Source organism: Vulpes vulpes, chromosome 15 (assembly GCF_048418805.1).
Source record: "Vulpes vulpes isolate BD-2025 chromosome 15, VulVul3, whole genome shotgun sequence".
NCBI lineage: Eukaryota > Metazoa > Chordata > Mammalia > Carnivora > Canidae > Vulpes > Vulpes vulpes.
The window spans coordinates 75,242,573-75,259,101 of NC_132794.1; the positions used below are offsets into that span (position 1 = coordinate 75,242,573).

The window sequence follows — 16,529 nt, forward strand, 5'->3', positions numbered from 1 at the left end:
CAGAGGCAGACGCCTAGGGAGGTTGTGGCCGCTATTCCCCTTCCCAAGACGCCTCAAGTATGAGGCAGCCCAGCCCGGCTAGTGTTGTGAGATTTGCAGAGTACTTGAGATTCTGGGAATGCCTTGGGTTCCGTCAGTCTCGTCGGTGCCAAATACGTCAGTACAAGTACCTTTTGTGAGTAGTCAAAAGATTAAAAATGAACTTTTCATACCACAGGACACTAGAAAAATCAAATTTTTGTATTTTAAAATATTTTCAAAGGCTAATGCCCTGCTGGAACAGCCCAAGGATAGTTGAACCAATCTCTCGGGGAATCAGAGGAGCATCAGCCAATGTGAGCAGGTCTGTATAAATACACATAATTTACAAATGAGCACAATAGAAAGGACACTGGCCCCAAAGGACCAGGCTGAGGAGCAATAGAGAAGCAGAGAGAGGACCCTCCAGAATGACAAGGCACATGTATACCACTGAAATCCCTGGACCCCAGAGGACCTCCAAAGGCACCTACCCTATAGCAGGCCTCTTGTCCTTTCTGAGCCTGGGGCATGACTGGAGACTAGATTCACCAGCATGTCGGCACAGATACCCAGGACTTGGCACCTCTGGTGGCGTCTCATGAGCCTCTGGCTCCACCTAGCCGGGCTCAGAGAATGGACCTATTCTCTCTGCCTTTCAGCAAGGACCAAGGCGGGGAGGCACTGGAGCAAGTAGGATTAGCTCCCTGAAAATGTAATAGAAGGGCGTGATGGGGGGGCTGGTTCCAAAAAAAGATGGGGTTTTACCCCATGGGGGTGTGTGGGGAGAACGGAATCATGATTTCACATGACACACCATTTCACATGACACACATCACACCATAGATGTGGTGCAAGCAACCCCCAGGCAGGCTTGAAGATTTCCCCTAGAGCCTGAAGTAAGTGTGGAGGCTGAAGAGACCATCAGTCTAAGCTTAGGGACTTGTCACCTACAGACGGTCCCTCAAATCCTCATTTGGGTTTGTCATAAACAGGACAATCCTGACTCCCCAATAACTAATTTCCACTTGAATTTCTCCCTGATTAACCTCTCAGGGGTTTGAAGAAGGAAAAGGTGTTTCTGAGACCTCTCACCCCATCCATCACCAGTGACTTCGCCTGATACCTCTGACCTCCCCACTAAGGCCCTTCCACCCCTCCAAAGGCACTGTCGCAGCAGGGAAGTCCCAGGGAAAGCAGGCGGGTTCTAAGGCACAGAGGAGCTTCTGAGAGCAGAGAAGGCCTTGGCGGAGACGGAGGAATCTTGAAGGCAAAGCCACCGCTGTGTCTACTCTTCCCATCCTCTACCTCCCTTGTCCCCAGAGGTATCACACACAGACCCTTGCCCTGGTCCCTGCACTGTACCAGGCCCACCTGGGACACTCCCACCTTATTCATGGAATGGAGGGCCCTCCCTTGGCCTGCAGCTCATTGCTTGCAGGTGACATGAGTGACCTCTGCCCCCTGGTAGCCCAGCTGCCCAGCCACACCTCCCCAACGGGCTGCTATTGGTCATGACCTCCCAGGCAGGCAGGCAGGCAGGAAGTACAAAGCAAGAGCTCAAATCAAAGCCACCGACATCCCCCCCCAGCCTCTCCTTCCCGCCTGGGGCGCGCCTGAGAACTGTTGGGGCACACCAGGGGAAGGCGCAGTACCAGGGCTGTGACCACAGTGATCAAAGGCCCTGCTCCACCCCACCCGTTTCACCAGGAAGTGGCAGCTACTTCGGCCAGCCTCCTCTGTGAGGGCCCAGGACGGAGCCTCGGCACAGGGCCGGGGCTGGAATCCTAGCTATACACCCTCTTCTCCTCATTCGTAGCTTCTCCCGCCCCCACTTCCCCAGTCTGTCTTTGGCCTGACAGGTGCCTGGCTCCTCAAAGAGGAGCCCCTTGGGCCCCAGAACAGGGACTCGCAGGGGCCCAAGTGAGAGGGAGCACAGTATGTTGGGAGAGAGCAAAGCCCCGCTGGCAGTCTGGGTTCGGGCCCCTGTCCCACTACTGCAGTGACACGGTGGAGAGTGGCATTCCGGGTACCCAGACGTGGCCTTTGTCCCTTGGTGGCTCCTAGAGCTCTGCTTCTATGCCAGACTGTTTCCAAGGAACAAGTTAATTTTCTTTTTCCAAGTGCTTGCTGAAGCTTAGCATACAGAATTTCTCAGCTGGTTCCAAGAATCTGGCTTTTTGTCTGAGTCCCCAAATTGTAGGAGCTTTGTAAACAGGAGGGAGAAGAGTGGGAGGGAGGAGAAGGATCTGAAGTATTTTCCTTCATACTCAATGTCAGCACAGCAGCAGCATAAACCACGGGGGTCCCTGGTAGAAACTCAACACCCAGAGCATTCTTCTTGGAGAAGCCAAGGTGGCTGTTACCTGCACACAAGAGATGCCCAGATCAGGGAAAGGGACTAGAAGGCAAGCAGACAGGTCAGTAGAGCCTTTCTCTGCCCCCCTCCTCCCTCACCCCAACAAGAGCTGGTCAGGGTAGGACCTGTGTACCCTGCACACACTTGCTTGGGGCCATCAAGCCAGCTCAAGGGCAGGGCCAAGTCCAACCAGGACAACACGCAGCATGGCCATAGGTATTAGCTGCGGTCCCTCACCCTCAATCCCCGAGGCATTAGGAAGAGACAGAGCATCACCTGTGCCCAGGGACCTGGCCATCCCAATTCAGAGAGCACAGCTGTTGTTCCAGCCGGGAGATGCGGAATGCCAGGTAGGATGAAGACATGACCAAGAAGCAGATCCTGGAGAAAGAGATAAAAAGGAGATCTTATCTGTAAAACGGGCATTTTTAGAGGCTCACCAAAGAGGATGGGGACTAAGCTACTTCCTGCAACTGGAGGAAGGAAAGAATCCTTTGCCCTTCAGCTGCGTCCAGGCCGGGATACCTTTGTTCCCAGAGGCTGTGTGGGGGTCCTGAGACTCGCCCCCACGGAGGTGTCCTCGAAGCCCAGCAGGAAATGTGGGCCCTGAAACGGAGCCCACCTTCCCCCTGACCAGCCACGTTGGTCCTGGGCCTCTTCTTCAAGGCCACTAGGATCATCCCCTAAAGTGGTAGGTCCATTCTCCCAGCAAGGGAGGTTGACAGCTGGCACTCAGCCAGCAGAACCAGAGGAAAGTCAGGAGGGAAGGGGAGGCGAGGCCAGGGGCTTGCCATTCATAAAATGTCCCACCACGCTCACCACTCTGCTGGCCCGTAGGTAGAATTATAGGCAAGTCTGCGCTTCCAAAAACATGGCTCTGAAGGCATAGCAGGAAGGCCATGGCTCTCCCCTAGCCTGTCGGATGGCCCTCTCCAATTTTGTCAGCCCTCCCCCTCCCCAATCCCGTGCAATTTTTCCTTTTTTTTCAACAGCTTCATATCCTTCCCTCTCTACTGTGCACCCTTAACTCTAAATTACAGGGGTGCATGAATAAAAACTGGAGACACTCTGTCGTGCTGCAGACTGGCCTGCTGTGTAGCCTCCAGACACACCCAGGAGCTTTCAGTTGACTTAGGGCCTTCCCTTCGCTCGGACAGTGACCTCCCCACACACAGAGGCCCCTGCTCCAAAAGCCAGATACCCAGGCAACTTTGGCCCCCGGCCCCAGTATAGTCACCTACAGCACAAAGATGATCTTGAGGAGCTGGTAATCCCAGAGCCTCAGCTCCCCGTCGCTCCTGGGCTCCTCCTCCAGCTTCTCCTCCTCACAGACCGCATTCTCTGCGATAGGAGAGCAGTATGGCATCTTCCTGGGGCAGGAGGCAAGAGCCCAGCCCAGCAAGGAGCACACACACCCCTTCCTAGCCGCCCCGCCCCCCATTCTCTCAAGCTGCCTGGGCTCTTGGCTTTCCCTTATGGATTAGGATAAAGTAAGAAACAGTTCTCAGAAGCCTTGCTGGCTGTGATTTCTCCTTTTGCAGAAGTGGGGGCAGGGAAAGCCTGGTCTTTGCAAGCAGTCACGAGGAGCACCCTGAGCTCACCAGACCCTGGAGGCTTCCTCGAGGGAAAGAAGCTGTCCACGGAATCCATGGATGCCCGAGGGATACAAGGGATGTTGTCTGGGAGGGACAGGGACCTGGAGGCAGGACACACTTTTCTCCACTTCATCTCAGGGATGAGGACTTCCTGCAGAGAAATCAGGAAAAACTGTCTCTGTGTGAGCCTTGGGATCTCACCTATCCTAAGGGGCCCACACGAGGTTTCGCGAAGCTTTTTGAGATATTGCCAACATGGATACCAAGTGAGCATGACAGCAGGTACCCAGAAGGAGGGAAACCACTGCCATAGCAACCACGTGTCTCTCTTAGCTGCTCCCTTGCTGTGACCACCCATTCTTCCAGGGAACAATGTCTTTGAAGACCGCTAGTACAGAACCACAGTGGGATCTAAGACATGAGCTAACCCAGGTATTTGCTCACATCCACTGAGTCCAAGAAAACTTGGTACAATATATCTTAGGTGGGATAAATCCTTCTAACCCAGACTTTAACCCATCACTGACCTTAGCATGGGGTACCTAGGGTGCCTATCAACAAAAATGGGATCATCACCTCTGTCCCTTGCATAGTACTGTGCATACTGTATGCTTGACTCAATGCTTAATGGCTAGTTAAGGAGGCTTTGAACACCCTGGGGTCATTTCCATCCCTGTCACTGTTCTAGAGACTCAGCTCTGCCTACCCGGAACCCAACAGCAAAGGAAAATGCTGGGACCTCAGAAAATCTCAAACGAGTCTGTCTGGGTTCCACAGGGATAGCCTTTGGAGTTCTTCCCCAAGGACACCTCTATCCCCTGGAGGGCCCTCCTGACTCCGCCAAAGAGGATAGGTCACTGGTTCTGTGGCTGTACAGGTGTGCGATCCAACCTCGGCAGTGTCCAGGGGCCTGGACATCTCTTCTGCTCAGAAAGTCAGCAGATCTGCCCAGAGCCTAGTGGCTCTGCATGGAATGGAGTGTTTCAGGTCTAGGGTACCCCCTGGAATAGTGTGGCCACTGGCTCTTGAGCCTGGAGCCCCATTTCTACATTGTGGGCCCCTGCCTGAAGCCCCAGAGCCATGGGCTCTCTCACACCAACAGCTTCAGCTCTCACCAGAGATTCACACTCAGGTTCCTCTGGAAATTCTCTTACACTCAGGCTCTTCTTGCTGGAAGGCTAAGGAAGAAAGGGAACAGGGGTGATTTGTCCATCTGTAACGGCCAAGGTCAGGAGTGACGGGCTATTAGCCCTCTCCAAGAGAGCTTTACCTCCAAATAAGCCACCTTGGGTCAAGATGAAGCCTAGCTCCCAGAGTTTGCAGGGGTGCCCTAGTTAATGCTGGAGCAGAGGGCAAGTCCATGGCAAGGTGCTTCCCCACGCTGCTGTCCCTCCCCACTGTCTCACCACGGGCATACTGGAAAGGAGCCACATGCTTCTGTCCGTTCACGGCCTCTGACTCAAAGACACATGCTCAAAAAAAAAAAAAAAAAAAAAAAAAAGGCACATGCTCATAGACACTCGGTCCAAGGACTAAGGTCGGATCCGCTGGGCTTGAGCCCGTTACTCCCCTCGCCCTGCCCTTGGTCCCTGTGCTGGAAAGATGGGCCAACCACTCCCAACCACCTGGTCCTAAGACCTCAGTCTAGGCCTGAGCAACCTCTCTGGCCCAACTCCTGCCCCTGAGCTCCATACCTGTAGGTGTGTGCAGACCCTCCTCAGCATGTCATATACACTGTCCCGGGAAAGCAGTGACACAAAGACGTACTGGGACAGAGAAAGAAAACAGAAAAGGGTGGGGTAAGTACAGACTGGAGAGGGTGCCAGAATCAGGATCCCGGGGCTGGGACAGGAGACTAACCAGCGGGGGCTGGCCCAAGGACTCACTGACCTTCTGGCTGGTGTTGGTGGTGATGGCTAGGCCATTGGGAAGGAGCCGCGCCATCTTGTGTTTTTTGATCATTTGGACAGACACCACGGGAATGACCACCTGAGGGCGGAGAGGCACGGGGGTCTCAGGACTCACGCCCAAGGACATGGTCCCTTTGCTTCCTGCACAGGGCCCCAGCCACAAGCGGCCATCAGCCAAGCACGGACACCATGGACAAGCCTGCACCTATGTGGGAGGATATGGAAGCCTTCCACGTCTCATGCAGGCTCCCCTTCCAGTTGTCCCACCACCGTGCCCCAGGCCTGGCAGCACACTGCTCTGGGCTCTCACCCTATTATCCAAGAGGCCAAGGGTGGTTGCCCTGGTGATCCCCATACTCTGGTAAGAGTTCCCTGAGCTCCCACCTGGCCACAATTATGGCTCCCCCAAAGTGAGACATCCCACTCTGATACCGAAGGCATTTCAGAGGCACCCATAGGCAGAATAAGTTGGCTGTGATCTGTTCGGCCAGCTCTGGCCAGATGTGGAATCTAGATTAGGGCCCTGCTTTGGAAGGGGTGGAGCTACTTCCCTGGAGACCAGGTGGGATGGCTCCCGTGAGAGGCTTCACCAGGTGCCTGATGCCCACCCGCAGGGTAGGGGGTGTCTTTCCCCGCTGGAGCCTCATGGCCCACTGCAGCCCTTAATCACTTATTACTACCTTTATATCCTTGCCAAAGAGGCTGGCATGGAAGCAGAGCCAGTTGGGGGAGATGTAGAGCCGGCCCTGGAGAAGGAGGTCCCTCTGAAGGGCGCAGGAACACACTGGGGAGTCACAGGAAAGAAGACGGCCATGAGCAAGCCAGCCCTGAAGCCCCAGGGCCTGGTCCGACACTCAGGGGTCCAGGGCCAAGCCTCAGGGACGGCCTTCCTCAGACCCCCTTCCCTTCCTGGCCCCAGGCCCCAACCCACCCATTCCACCAGCACCCCGAGTCCTTCTTGAGAGTCTTGACTGCCCCACCGGAGCCCACTAAACTGCTAGAGCTTTCTTCCTTCCCTAAGCCGGGGTTCCTGCTCCCTCAGGCGGAACTCCTTGCCTGCTGTGGACAGAGGGCCTCGTGCAAACGCTCGCACACGCTCACTGTGTACTTCTGTTAGTATCAATGACTGTTCTTTCCTGCTCGGCCTCTCAGTGAGAGGAAGCCCTGACATCGCCTCAAGAAAACTTTCATAAATTCCATCTCGTATCCCCAATCTGCCCGGGCTTCTCATACTTTTGAAGAAAACAGGTCCAACCACATCCAAAGGGCAGCCAGTTCCCATAGCAAAACTGTGCCTTGGAGGCTCCGGAGGAGAAGACCTGGGCCTCAGGCACTCCAGGCCCCTGTCCAGTCGCACCAGGGGGACAGCTCACCTTTGAGAACCACCTCCTCCAAGGGGATGTCCTTAAACAGCTTGTGGTATTGCTGGTTGTATTTACTCAGTAGCGTCTGCAAACACACAAGCCGGGGCTGAGACGTCCTGGGGGATCGGACCACCAAGGGGCCTGCGCCAGCCACTGGAGAATAATGCCATCGGGGACACAGTGGGGGTGAGAGGCTGAGTTCCAAGCCCAGCTTGTCTCTCGGTGGCAATGGCTGGAGGTCCTGACGGGGCAGCCTATCACCGGGGGACGCCCCACGGCCACCCAGGAGGGGACACTGGCTCAGGTTTCCCTTGGTGACAGATCTGGCAGCCAAGGAGCCAACCGCCACTGGGTCAGCCCAGAGCCCCTCCCCTGGTGGGAGCGAAAAGGCGGCCTCTGCACACTCACCCCTTCTCGGCCACACTTCTTTATCTCTTCAGCCTTCAAGCCTTCCGGCCAGTGCAGACTGCAAAGGAGACATTCCATTCCAGGGACAAGGAACCCTCGAGATCTGCCCATGTATCCTCAGTGCCAGGTCTGCCCTGGCTTCAAGCCAGAAGCTTGGGGGAGAGATTGAAGACTGAGGCCCTTCCCTAGGAGCCACCACAAGGTGATAAGCCACAGCCCCGGGGAGGGCCCTCCTGCACGTTGGGGGCCCTCCTCCCTGACAGGGGTGGACAGCGGCCCCCCAAGATGGGGGCCTGAGCCTGCATCTCCCAGACGCTGAGGAGCTGCCCACCCCTGGGTACCACAGACCCTCTCCCGCTTCCCTGGCAATGGATAAGCAGAAGAGCAGAGCCAAGGATAAGTGGGCAGGAGACGTGGGGATGGGGACCAGTTTTGCAGGGGGTGGAGACGTCAGACCCACGGCCCGGGGCCTGGCTCTGGGCCATGACCCCCGCAGGCCTGCCCTCCTTGCAGCCTCCTCCCCGCAGCCTGGAGCTCAGCAGACTCCCCTGAGCTGATGGAGGCTACCAAGGCTGAGGGAGAGGGGTGGTGCTGGGACGCAACCTTGGCCAGGTTGGCCTGAGGGCAAGGTGGGCAGGGCAGAGGCTGGTAACCTGAGGGTCCCAGACCCTGCTAGGTCGCCCCGAGCTGGGACAGGCCCCGGAACGGGAGGAAGAGGTCCCCATTCCTCTGGGTGTTGTGCCCAGCCCAACACCTGACGCAAGGTCCCCTTTCTACCCTTTAACCCCTCTGCCCCTTTCTTTCTTTATTCTTTTAAAGACTTGATTTAAATGCCAATTAATTATTAGTCTCAGGTGTACAACATAGTGACTCAACCCTTGCTCATCATGACAAGTGCTCACCTTAATCCCCATCACCTAGGTCACCTGTTCCCCCACCCCCCTCCCCCCTGGTGACCACCAGTTTGTTCTCTAGAGTTCAGAGTCTGTTTCTTGGTTTGTCTCTCTCCCTTTTCCCCCCTTTGCTCATTTGATTGGTTTCTTAAATTCCACATATTAGTGAAAGCATATGGTATTTGTCTTTGACTTATTTCACTTAGCGTAATAGTCTCCAGCTCCCACCATGTCACTGCAAGTGGTAAGAGTTCATTCTTTCTTATTTGCCCCTTCCCACCCCCAAGCCGGATGTACATCTGACTGGGAGGGGCCTCACCTGGAGTCCAGGGGTGCCTGAACCCTGGCTAGCTTCTCTGAGCAGGACACAGGGCTCTTCAGAGAAGCCGTCTTTCCATGCATCTGTTGGTGGCTGAGCAGAAACAGGCCCACGTCAGGAAGGGGGTCTGTGGAACAGCTCTAGGGGAACAGCTCCATGCCCAGGGCAGCTCCTCCGCCCGCACCCAGACCAGCCCTGCCATTCAGGCTGAAGCTGCAGGTGTCACAGTCCAGAGGCCAGCAGCTCAGGCAGGGGTTCTCGGGCCCCCAACAAAGAAGGCAACCACATGCCGCCTTTTCTGGAAGCCTGCAGGTCGGTTTATGCCCAGACGGGAAGGAAAATCAGCCTACCTTGGTGGAGCACCAGGCAGGCAGGCCATCGGCCGCACCCTTGATAAAGCACAGTGGGAGGGAGGACTCTAAGATTCGCTCCCGGCTGAAAGCAAACGTTTCTGAGGTGCCTGGGGAGCACTACCCTAAGCCATCGGGATCTGGGAAAGGATGCTGAGCACGGGAAGCCGAAGCAGCGGTGGGGAACTGGTGCCACAGATGGTGTGGGAGGGGCTCCGGTCAGCCCACAGGTGACTACGGGCTGGGAGGCAGGGGCAGCCCCACACCATGAAGTGGCCTTTGGTGGCCTTCACCTTGGCCCTGAGAGCCAAACCATCTCAAAAATGTCCCAGACAGAGGGCCCTGGAGGGAGGAGACACCATCTCCCCGGGCAGGTGGGGTTCCCCAGTGGCTTTCGAGTTCATGCCTCCACTAAACAGCTCCACAGCCCCTTCCCGCCCCTCCAGGGAAGACAGGCTAGGGATCAACACATCAACTGAGAGGGCCGGAAGCTGATGGGAAGAGAGGGCGGCCAAGGAGCAGGGCCAAGGCAGGGCCCTCAGTGGTCACAGGTAGGGTACAAGGCCCCGGGCAGATGAGGAGCCTCAGCAAATACGGAGCTGGGGGCTGAGGCCTGTCACTACGAGCCCCGGGTCCCTCTCGGCTCTGTCACCGGGCAAGTCAAGGTTCTCTTCTTCAGGAACAGAGTTTCCCACTCGGCCGAGATCTGCCAAGACCCTCACAGATGCCTTAGTCTGCGCCCCCTACCATGCTGTGTACACAGGAGGAAACTGAGACCCGCCAGGGGACCAGCTGGACCCAGTGTCACACAAGGAAGAGCCGGGTAACCTCACCGCACAACATCAGCCCATCCACCAGCCACAGTCACAGGCCTGGTGACCTCTGCCTTTAACCTTATGGAGAATCTTGGTACACACACTAACGTAGGTTTCCTTAATCTTGCTTTAAAAAGTGACACGTTTTGCTAGAGATTTGACCCTTTTGACTCGCAAAGGTAATTACTATATTTATGTGGTTCCCTCCTTTCACATTTCAAGAGGGTTTTCTCTCCCCCCTCTTGATTTTTATTATGCTCATTATAGAAAATATAAAAAGATTTAATACATAAATATGATGATCAAAATCACACAGAAGGAAAGGAAGTCTTCAAAAATCACCCGTGGAAAAGATTTATGCATAAATACAGAACCTTTGTGAATGGAATTATGCATTATAATATATATATCTTACTTTTGTTGCTTAATTAACGTGACCTGATGAGGATTCCCCGTGTCCCCGTCCATGACTGAGACAGATTCTCAGAAGTGTAATTCGTGGGTAGAGAGTGCACCTTTCTCGGGCTCTTTACAGCCACTCACAAAGTGCTTCCAGACGCTCTGCTGGTGACCACGGCCATCAGCGCGACATGAGGGCACCCGTTTCCCGACATCCATGGGATGGATGGCTCCCTCACCCTGGCTATTCTCTTTTTCTCACTTTTGCAAATTTGATACATGGAAATATGCTATTTTCATTTCTCTTTCTGCTCACTGATGGGTTGAGCGAGTTTTCCCACGTATGCATATTAACCACTGGACCTTCACCTGTGAATGGTCTTTGAGGTTCCTCACGTTTGCCTTATTGATTTGTATTAAATGCTTTCTCGAGAATACTAGTCCTCAGTTTATCATTTTTGTGAACATCTCCCCCAGTTTGTCATTTGCCTTTTAGTTCTGTCTCTGGCTTTGTTCCATGTTTGTTTGTTTTTTGGGGTTTTTTTAAAGATTTATTTATTTTTATTTATTTATGATAGAGAAAGAGAGAGAGAGAGAGAGGCAGAGACACAGGAGGAGGAAAAGAAGCAGGCTCCATGCCGGGAGCTCGACGTGGGACTTGATCCTGGGACTCCAGGATCGCACCCTGGGCTAAAGGCAGGCGCCAAACCGCTGAGCCACCCAGAGATCCCTTTGTTCCATGTTCATGTGGGCAGATTCCAGCCGTGTCTCCCACCTCTTGGTTCCTCACTTGGTTTGAGTGCTTTGGTTGGAGAGGCCCCCAAGGCGGAGTGTGTATAAGTCCAACCACTGAGCCCTCGGAGAGCTGGACCCCGCAGCCGGCGAGCTCTACTGGGCCGTCAGGAAAGAGAAGGACATGGGGCCCGCTCGGAGGAACACAGTCTAACCCAGAGGACCAGAGATAGAGCGAGACCCCAAGAAGGACATTGGCCATGGTGTCAGAGGCAGGGAGCCCGCTACTCGGGCACTGGAAAGGGTGATTCGAGGTGTCAGGGCTGCAGGAGCTCCGAGAGCACACAGAGGGAGAGTCACAGAAGGGCTCCTACAGAAAAGGAAGCCAAACTTACCAACTGGTAGGACTATCACCTAATCATGCCTGCACGTGGGTTCTAAACTGAACTCATCCTTAGGTCCAGTGTGACCTTCTCAGGGGGGCAGGGGGCTGCCCTTGGCCCTCCCCCGGCCTAGTGGGGAGCCCCCCCTGCAGGCACTCATGGCACCCCAGTCCTGGCCTCCCTCTCCGCACCTGCCACACTGGGTCAGCGCTGGAGTCGCTCATCTCTGGGGCCTCCGGCATGGCAGGGACTCTGCCTCCCCCGTCACCAAAGGCCCCAAGCTGAGTGCGAAGCCAGCATGCAGCACCCACACGCCACCCATCGGAGGAATGACCGGGTGAGGACAGTAAGTGAGGCTGGAGGAGAGACGGACCAGAGAAAATCTGAAGAAGGCTGTGTCCATTCCCACAGCATCTCCAGGAAGAAAAGAATGGTGGGAAAATGCAGCCACTGGGCGGAAATGACTCTCAGATATCTTTATACTCGGGCGAGTCCTTTACGCAGCATGAGCGGGATGGTTACAAGCCATTCCTACCTGCCCATCTGTGAAGGCCAGTCCCTTCTGTCCTCATAATGCCCTGCTACAGAGACCCTGCCCGTGGCCAGAACGTACCGCTTTCAACGTCACCAAGCCAGACTTTCTACCCATTAGCCTTCTCCCCCACAGGGTTTAGACAAGTCAAAGTAAAAACGTGGGAGCAAAGTCAGATGCGATGGTAGGTCTGGGGCACAATGGTCGCCCTGCCGCAGAAGGCCAGGAAGGAGGCCTCTCTAGCAGGCAGCTGGAGAGTGGGGGACCTGGGTCCCCCCGCCCTGCTGGCAGCCTCCGTGCATTTCCACACACACCTCCTCGAGCCAGCTGCTCCCACCCCGTGTGTTGTGAACCATACCCTTGCTCACGCAGCCCCTCCCACCTCCACACGTGCACTGTGGGGTGACAGCAGAAGTCCCCAAGTCCAGGTCTATTTTTGCAATCAAAGCCCAGCCCCCGTATCATTATTGTCATCAAGGGAATGCAACAGAGGAGGTCCAATCCTCTGGACATTAGAGGGGGTAGAAAAGGTGGGGAACCCCTCAGAAGGGGCGCTTTCACCGGCTAAGCCTGGTCCCAGGGCAAGAGGCCTCTCCAGGGCACACAGCGGGCACCTGTCCTGCCCACAAGCCTTCCTTCCTTCCCTCCACAAATACTTACTGAGCTTCTCACATGTGAGCCCAGTGGGGGGCCGACCACTTGGGGTTGCTGAAAGGGCAGAGGTTGGCGGCTAGCAGAGCTGGGGCATTCTCAGGCAGTGGAGAAAGGAGGGCCACAGAGAAGGCAGGAGAGGAGGAGAAAGACAATGAGGAGGGAACCCAGAGGTACTGGGGTGCAGCTGCCTCCTGCAGAACTGCGGACCACGCTTCTCGGGACCCCTGACGTGCACTCGCTCTGGATGCTTCCCAGGCTCAAAATACTCCCACCAGGCGGCCACTCCCAAATCTGAGCCTCAACCCTTGACACCTCTCCTCCTGAGCTCCAGCTCGCCATCTGGATGCACCCACCAAGGCGAGCTCATTGTCATCCCCCCAGATCTGCTCCCTCTGAGCACCTGACATCCCTGGAAGGCTCCTTCCACCACAGGTGCCCAAGCCGGAACCCCAAGCTCTCTCCTCCCCGCCCCACAACCAATCAGTCCCCAGGGCCCCACCAAGCCTTAACCAGACCCCATCTCGCTGCGCTTGCCTCCGGTCCCCACCATCCTGACCCCGAGCTTGCTCACATGCCCGGCCCTCTCCTGCATCTGCGCCCACAGAGCGCTGGGCCCAGATCTGATCCTGCGGCCTCGCGCTGCTTTCCCTCTCGCCTCCTGCACAGGCCTTCCTGCGCCTCCTGCTCCCCTTGCCAGCCTCCCTGCAGGTTCACCTGAGCCCCAGCTTCCGCCCGCCGTGGCCCTCCCCGGCCCTCCCCAGCCGGGCATCCTCCCCACCTGGAATTCCTCCCCACACTCATCCACCCAGGGAATTGCACTCGTTTTTCAAGCCCCAGTTCAAATATCATCTCTTCCGTGAAGCCTTCCCTGATTTCCCCCCTGCAGAGCCGGTCAGTCCCTCCTCTACAGTCCCCTCTGTCCTGCTGTTTGTCCCAGCACTTACCACACTGGCCTGAGCTGGTCTGTCTGTTTATGCATCCGTCTGCCCCCAGGCGACTCTGAGTCCACCAGGGGTGTGTCCTATACATCTCTGTGTCCCCAGCACACAGCAGGCACCCAGTGTTTGCTACCAAGAGGGAAGGAGACAGAGAAAGAAAGAGGGTGACACTCCAAGAGGGACGAGGGGAAGAAGAAAGCAAGGCAGTGGGAGGGAGAGGCACCACTCGGAGCCCCTGGGCTCACGGAGGCCCTGGGATCACGAGGAGAGGCCCAGCACCACGGGGTACCCTGTCCCTGCTGCCTGGCTGGTCAAGGGGGCCCCCCGGGGTGGGGTGGAGGAAGGCGAGAGAAGTGGATGAAGGGGCTCGGGTGGGATGGGATGTGGTGAAAGCACAGGCTGGTGGGGGGGGCTGACTCCCCGCAGGGTTCACCCGCCCGCATGGCCCTGGGCTGGCCTGTGCCCTCCAGCTCCCCTAGCAGCCCCGGGCAAACTTCCCCGGCCCCTCTGTGCCCCTGGTGGGAGCTGCACCCAGGCCCCAAGCCTGAGCCCGGGGGCATGCGCCAGCATGGGCAGCTCCCCTGGGGCGCCTTGGCACCTCCCAGGCTGCTCCTCCCAGACGTTCAAGGCACTAGAGCATCCTCTGGGGCCTGGCACCCCTGCAGCGGCCAGCCCTGGGGTGACCCCCCCCCGGAGAGACCTCTTCCAAACAGAAAATACTCCTCACCAGCACATCCCCGAAAGCGCAGAACGCCAGCACCCCCAGGCCCCCCAGATGGCCCGTCTCTACTTTGACCTGCTGCTCAGCACCCAGCTCCCCACCTTCACAGGGAAGAGAGTCCATCCCGCTAACTCCGCTGTGCAGCCTGCTGGGTACCTGCTAACATGACATGGAGAGCTTTCTTAGAAAACAGAGGGCCGCCCGGGTGCCTCCGTGGTTGAGCTTCAGCTCAGATCCTGACCCCGGGGTCATGGGATGGAGTCCCGTATCAGGCTCCCTGCATGGAGCCTGCTTCTCCCTCCGCCTGTGTCTCTGCCTCTGTGTGTGTGTGTGTGTGTGTGTGTGTGTGTGTGTCTCATGAATAAATAAATACAATCTCTTAAAAAATAAAAAGCAAACAAACAAAAATGATGCCTGAGCCCGGTCTCAGACCCATTAAGTCAGAGCCCCTGGGGTAGCAGCTAGGTAACTACATATTTTTAACTTATTAAAGAATAAACTGCCTACAGAAAAGTGCACAGAAAATCAGTGTACAATCCAATCCATCTCACCAACAGAACACACTTGGAACCCAGCCCCCAGAAACTCAGCCCTTCCCCCGTTCCTTCCAGTCTCATCCCCTCGCCCAGGCCCACAAGGACAGCCACCCTCCAGGTCTCCACGGCACGCGCTGCCTCCGCCTCTGCGGACTTTCTGTGAATAGAATCACACCACGCACACTCTTTCCCGTGGCTTCCTTTACTCAGCGATGCATTTGTGGGGTCCGTCCATGGTGTTGTGTGCAGCTGGAAACTGCACTTTCACTCGTGTTTAGACTCCCATTCTGTGGACATGCTACAACTGATTTATTCATTGGACACTAGATGGGCATCTGGGCAGTTTCCAGAGTGGCCAGGAACATTCCACCACCTGTCGTGTGGACACAAGTATTCATTTCTATGGGTAAACACTTGGGATTGGAATTGGTGGGCGGGTTTCAGGCTTTTCAAGGCTCTCAGGTGATTTGAAACACGCAACCAGCGTGAAGAGACCACTGGATGGATCCCGCCCCCCAACTTCTCTCCTTTCTTTGCAGCTCAGAGGGAGAAGCATACCTTCTGGGACCCAGGGTGAATCCTCGGACCCTTCTGTGCCTTCACCCTGCCCCTCTGGATTTCCAGGACACCCTCAGCAAGACAGGAATCACATTGTTCGGAGAGATTTCCTTCATCGGTGAAGGTCACAGAGCACATTTACTAGGTCATGCCAAGGAAGCAGGAGCAACTTTCCATGTGGCAGCGGCTTGGCTCCGTGTCCTTCCCGAGAGCCTCCCTATGTCCCTTTCTGACACACAGCCCAGAAGCTGCTTGACAGGACCTCTGCCAAAGGGAAACTGGAAGAATGTTGACAGAGTCAGGCTTATCCTCAGTACTCTAAAACCTGGAGATAAAAGGCAATCTTCTTTTGCAAAAATAATCCTATGATTTCTGACATAGAAGCTGCACCTCGCTTTCTTTTCTAAGCTGATATTCCTCATCTAGGACAACTGCTTTGCTGTTTCTGCTGACAAGAGGAGAGAAAACCCCACAACTGAATTCCATCCTGGGTGTAAGGGGGGGCCACACGCTGCTCCCAATCCAGCTGTTGGCTCAGCAGCCCTGGCAAAGGACTGAGGCGGGGCAGGTGTGAGCCTACTTCTCAGGAGCAGGTCTGAGAACACCTGCACTAGGGATGCACTTTGACCACCGGTGGCAGCTTGGAGATGAAAGGGAATGGGGAACACCAGGTGCCCTGCCTCCCGAGATGTCACAGTCTGCACCCAAGGACCCTGGCACTCCAGACCTACACAAAGCCAGCTGCGAGCTGACCAGGGGCCTCTCTGGAGGAAAAGATGATCTTTTCCGATTCTACTTTTTTTTTTTTTAAAGATTGTGTTTATTTATTTGACAGAGAGAGAGCACAAGCGAGAGGAGGGGGAGAGGGAGAAGCAGGCTCCCCGCTGAGCCAGGAGCCCCATGTGGGGCTCGACCCCAGGACCCCGGGATCATGACCCAAGCCACAGGCAGACGCTTAAGCAGCTGAGCCCCCCGGGGGCCCCTCTGACTTCATCTCTAATGGATCCTAACCAGGGCAGAGCAGGCAGGAGGTGCACAGCCAGAG

General features: G+C 55.9%; 1 protein-coding gene across 19 annotated transcripts in view; it reads right to left on the reverse strand.

Moving 5' to 3' along the window:
* Positions 1-219: 219 nt before the first annotated feature.
* Positions 220-16,529, reverse strand: part of GRAMD2A (GRAM domain containing 2A) — a 32,063-nt gene continuing 15,753 nt past the window's right edge. For 4 of the 19 annotated variants that reach the window (XM_072739064.1, XM_072739067.1, XM_072739069.1 and 1 more), the window contains 11 exons: positions 8,867-8,959; positions 7,655-7,806; positions 7,256-7,331; positions 6,563-6,666; positions 5,863-5,961; positions 5,667-5,738; positions 5,088-5,150; positions 3,979-4,123; positions 3,619-3,718; positions 2,654-2,758; positions 220-2,384 (listed from right to left, as the gene is read on the reverse strand). In XM_072739064.1, the coding sequence (XP_072595165.1) occupies positions 2,381-2,384; positions 2,654-2,758; positions 3,619-3,718; positions 3,979-4,123; positions 5,088-5,150; positions 5,667-5,738; positions 5,863-5,961; positions 6,563-6,666; positions 7,256-7,331; positions 7,655-7,765 (879 nt within the window). In that variant the 5' untranslated portion in view covers positions 7,766-7,806; positions 8,867-8,959 and the 3' untranslated portion in view covers positions 220-2,380. Of the gene's footprint in view, positions 2,385-2,649; positions 2,759-3,614; positions 3,719-3,978; positions 4,124-5,087; positions 5,151-5,666; positions 5,739-5,862; positions 5,962-6,562; positions 6,667-7,255; positions 7,332-7,654; positions 7,840-8,866; positions 8,960-9,216; positions 9,256-13,675; positions 13,807-16,529 lie in introns of those variants that run through there. The other 15 variants (XM_072739060.1, XM_072739062.1, XM_072739063.1 and 12 more) reach the window with 12 other exon arrangements.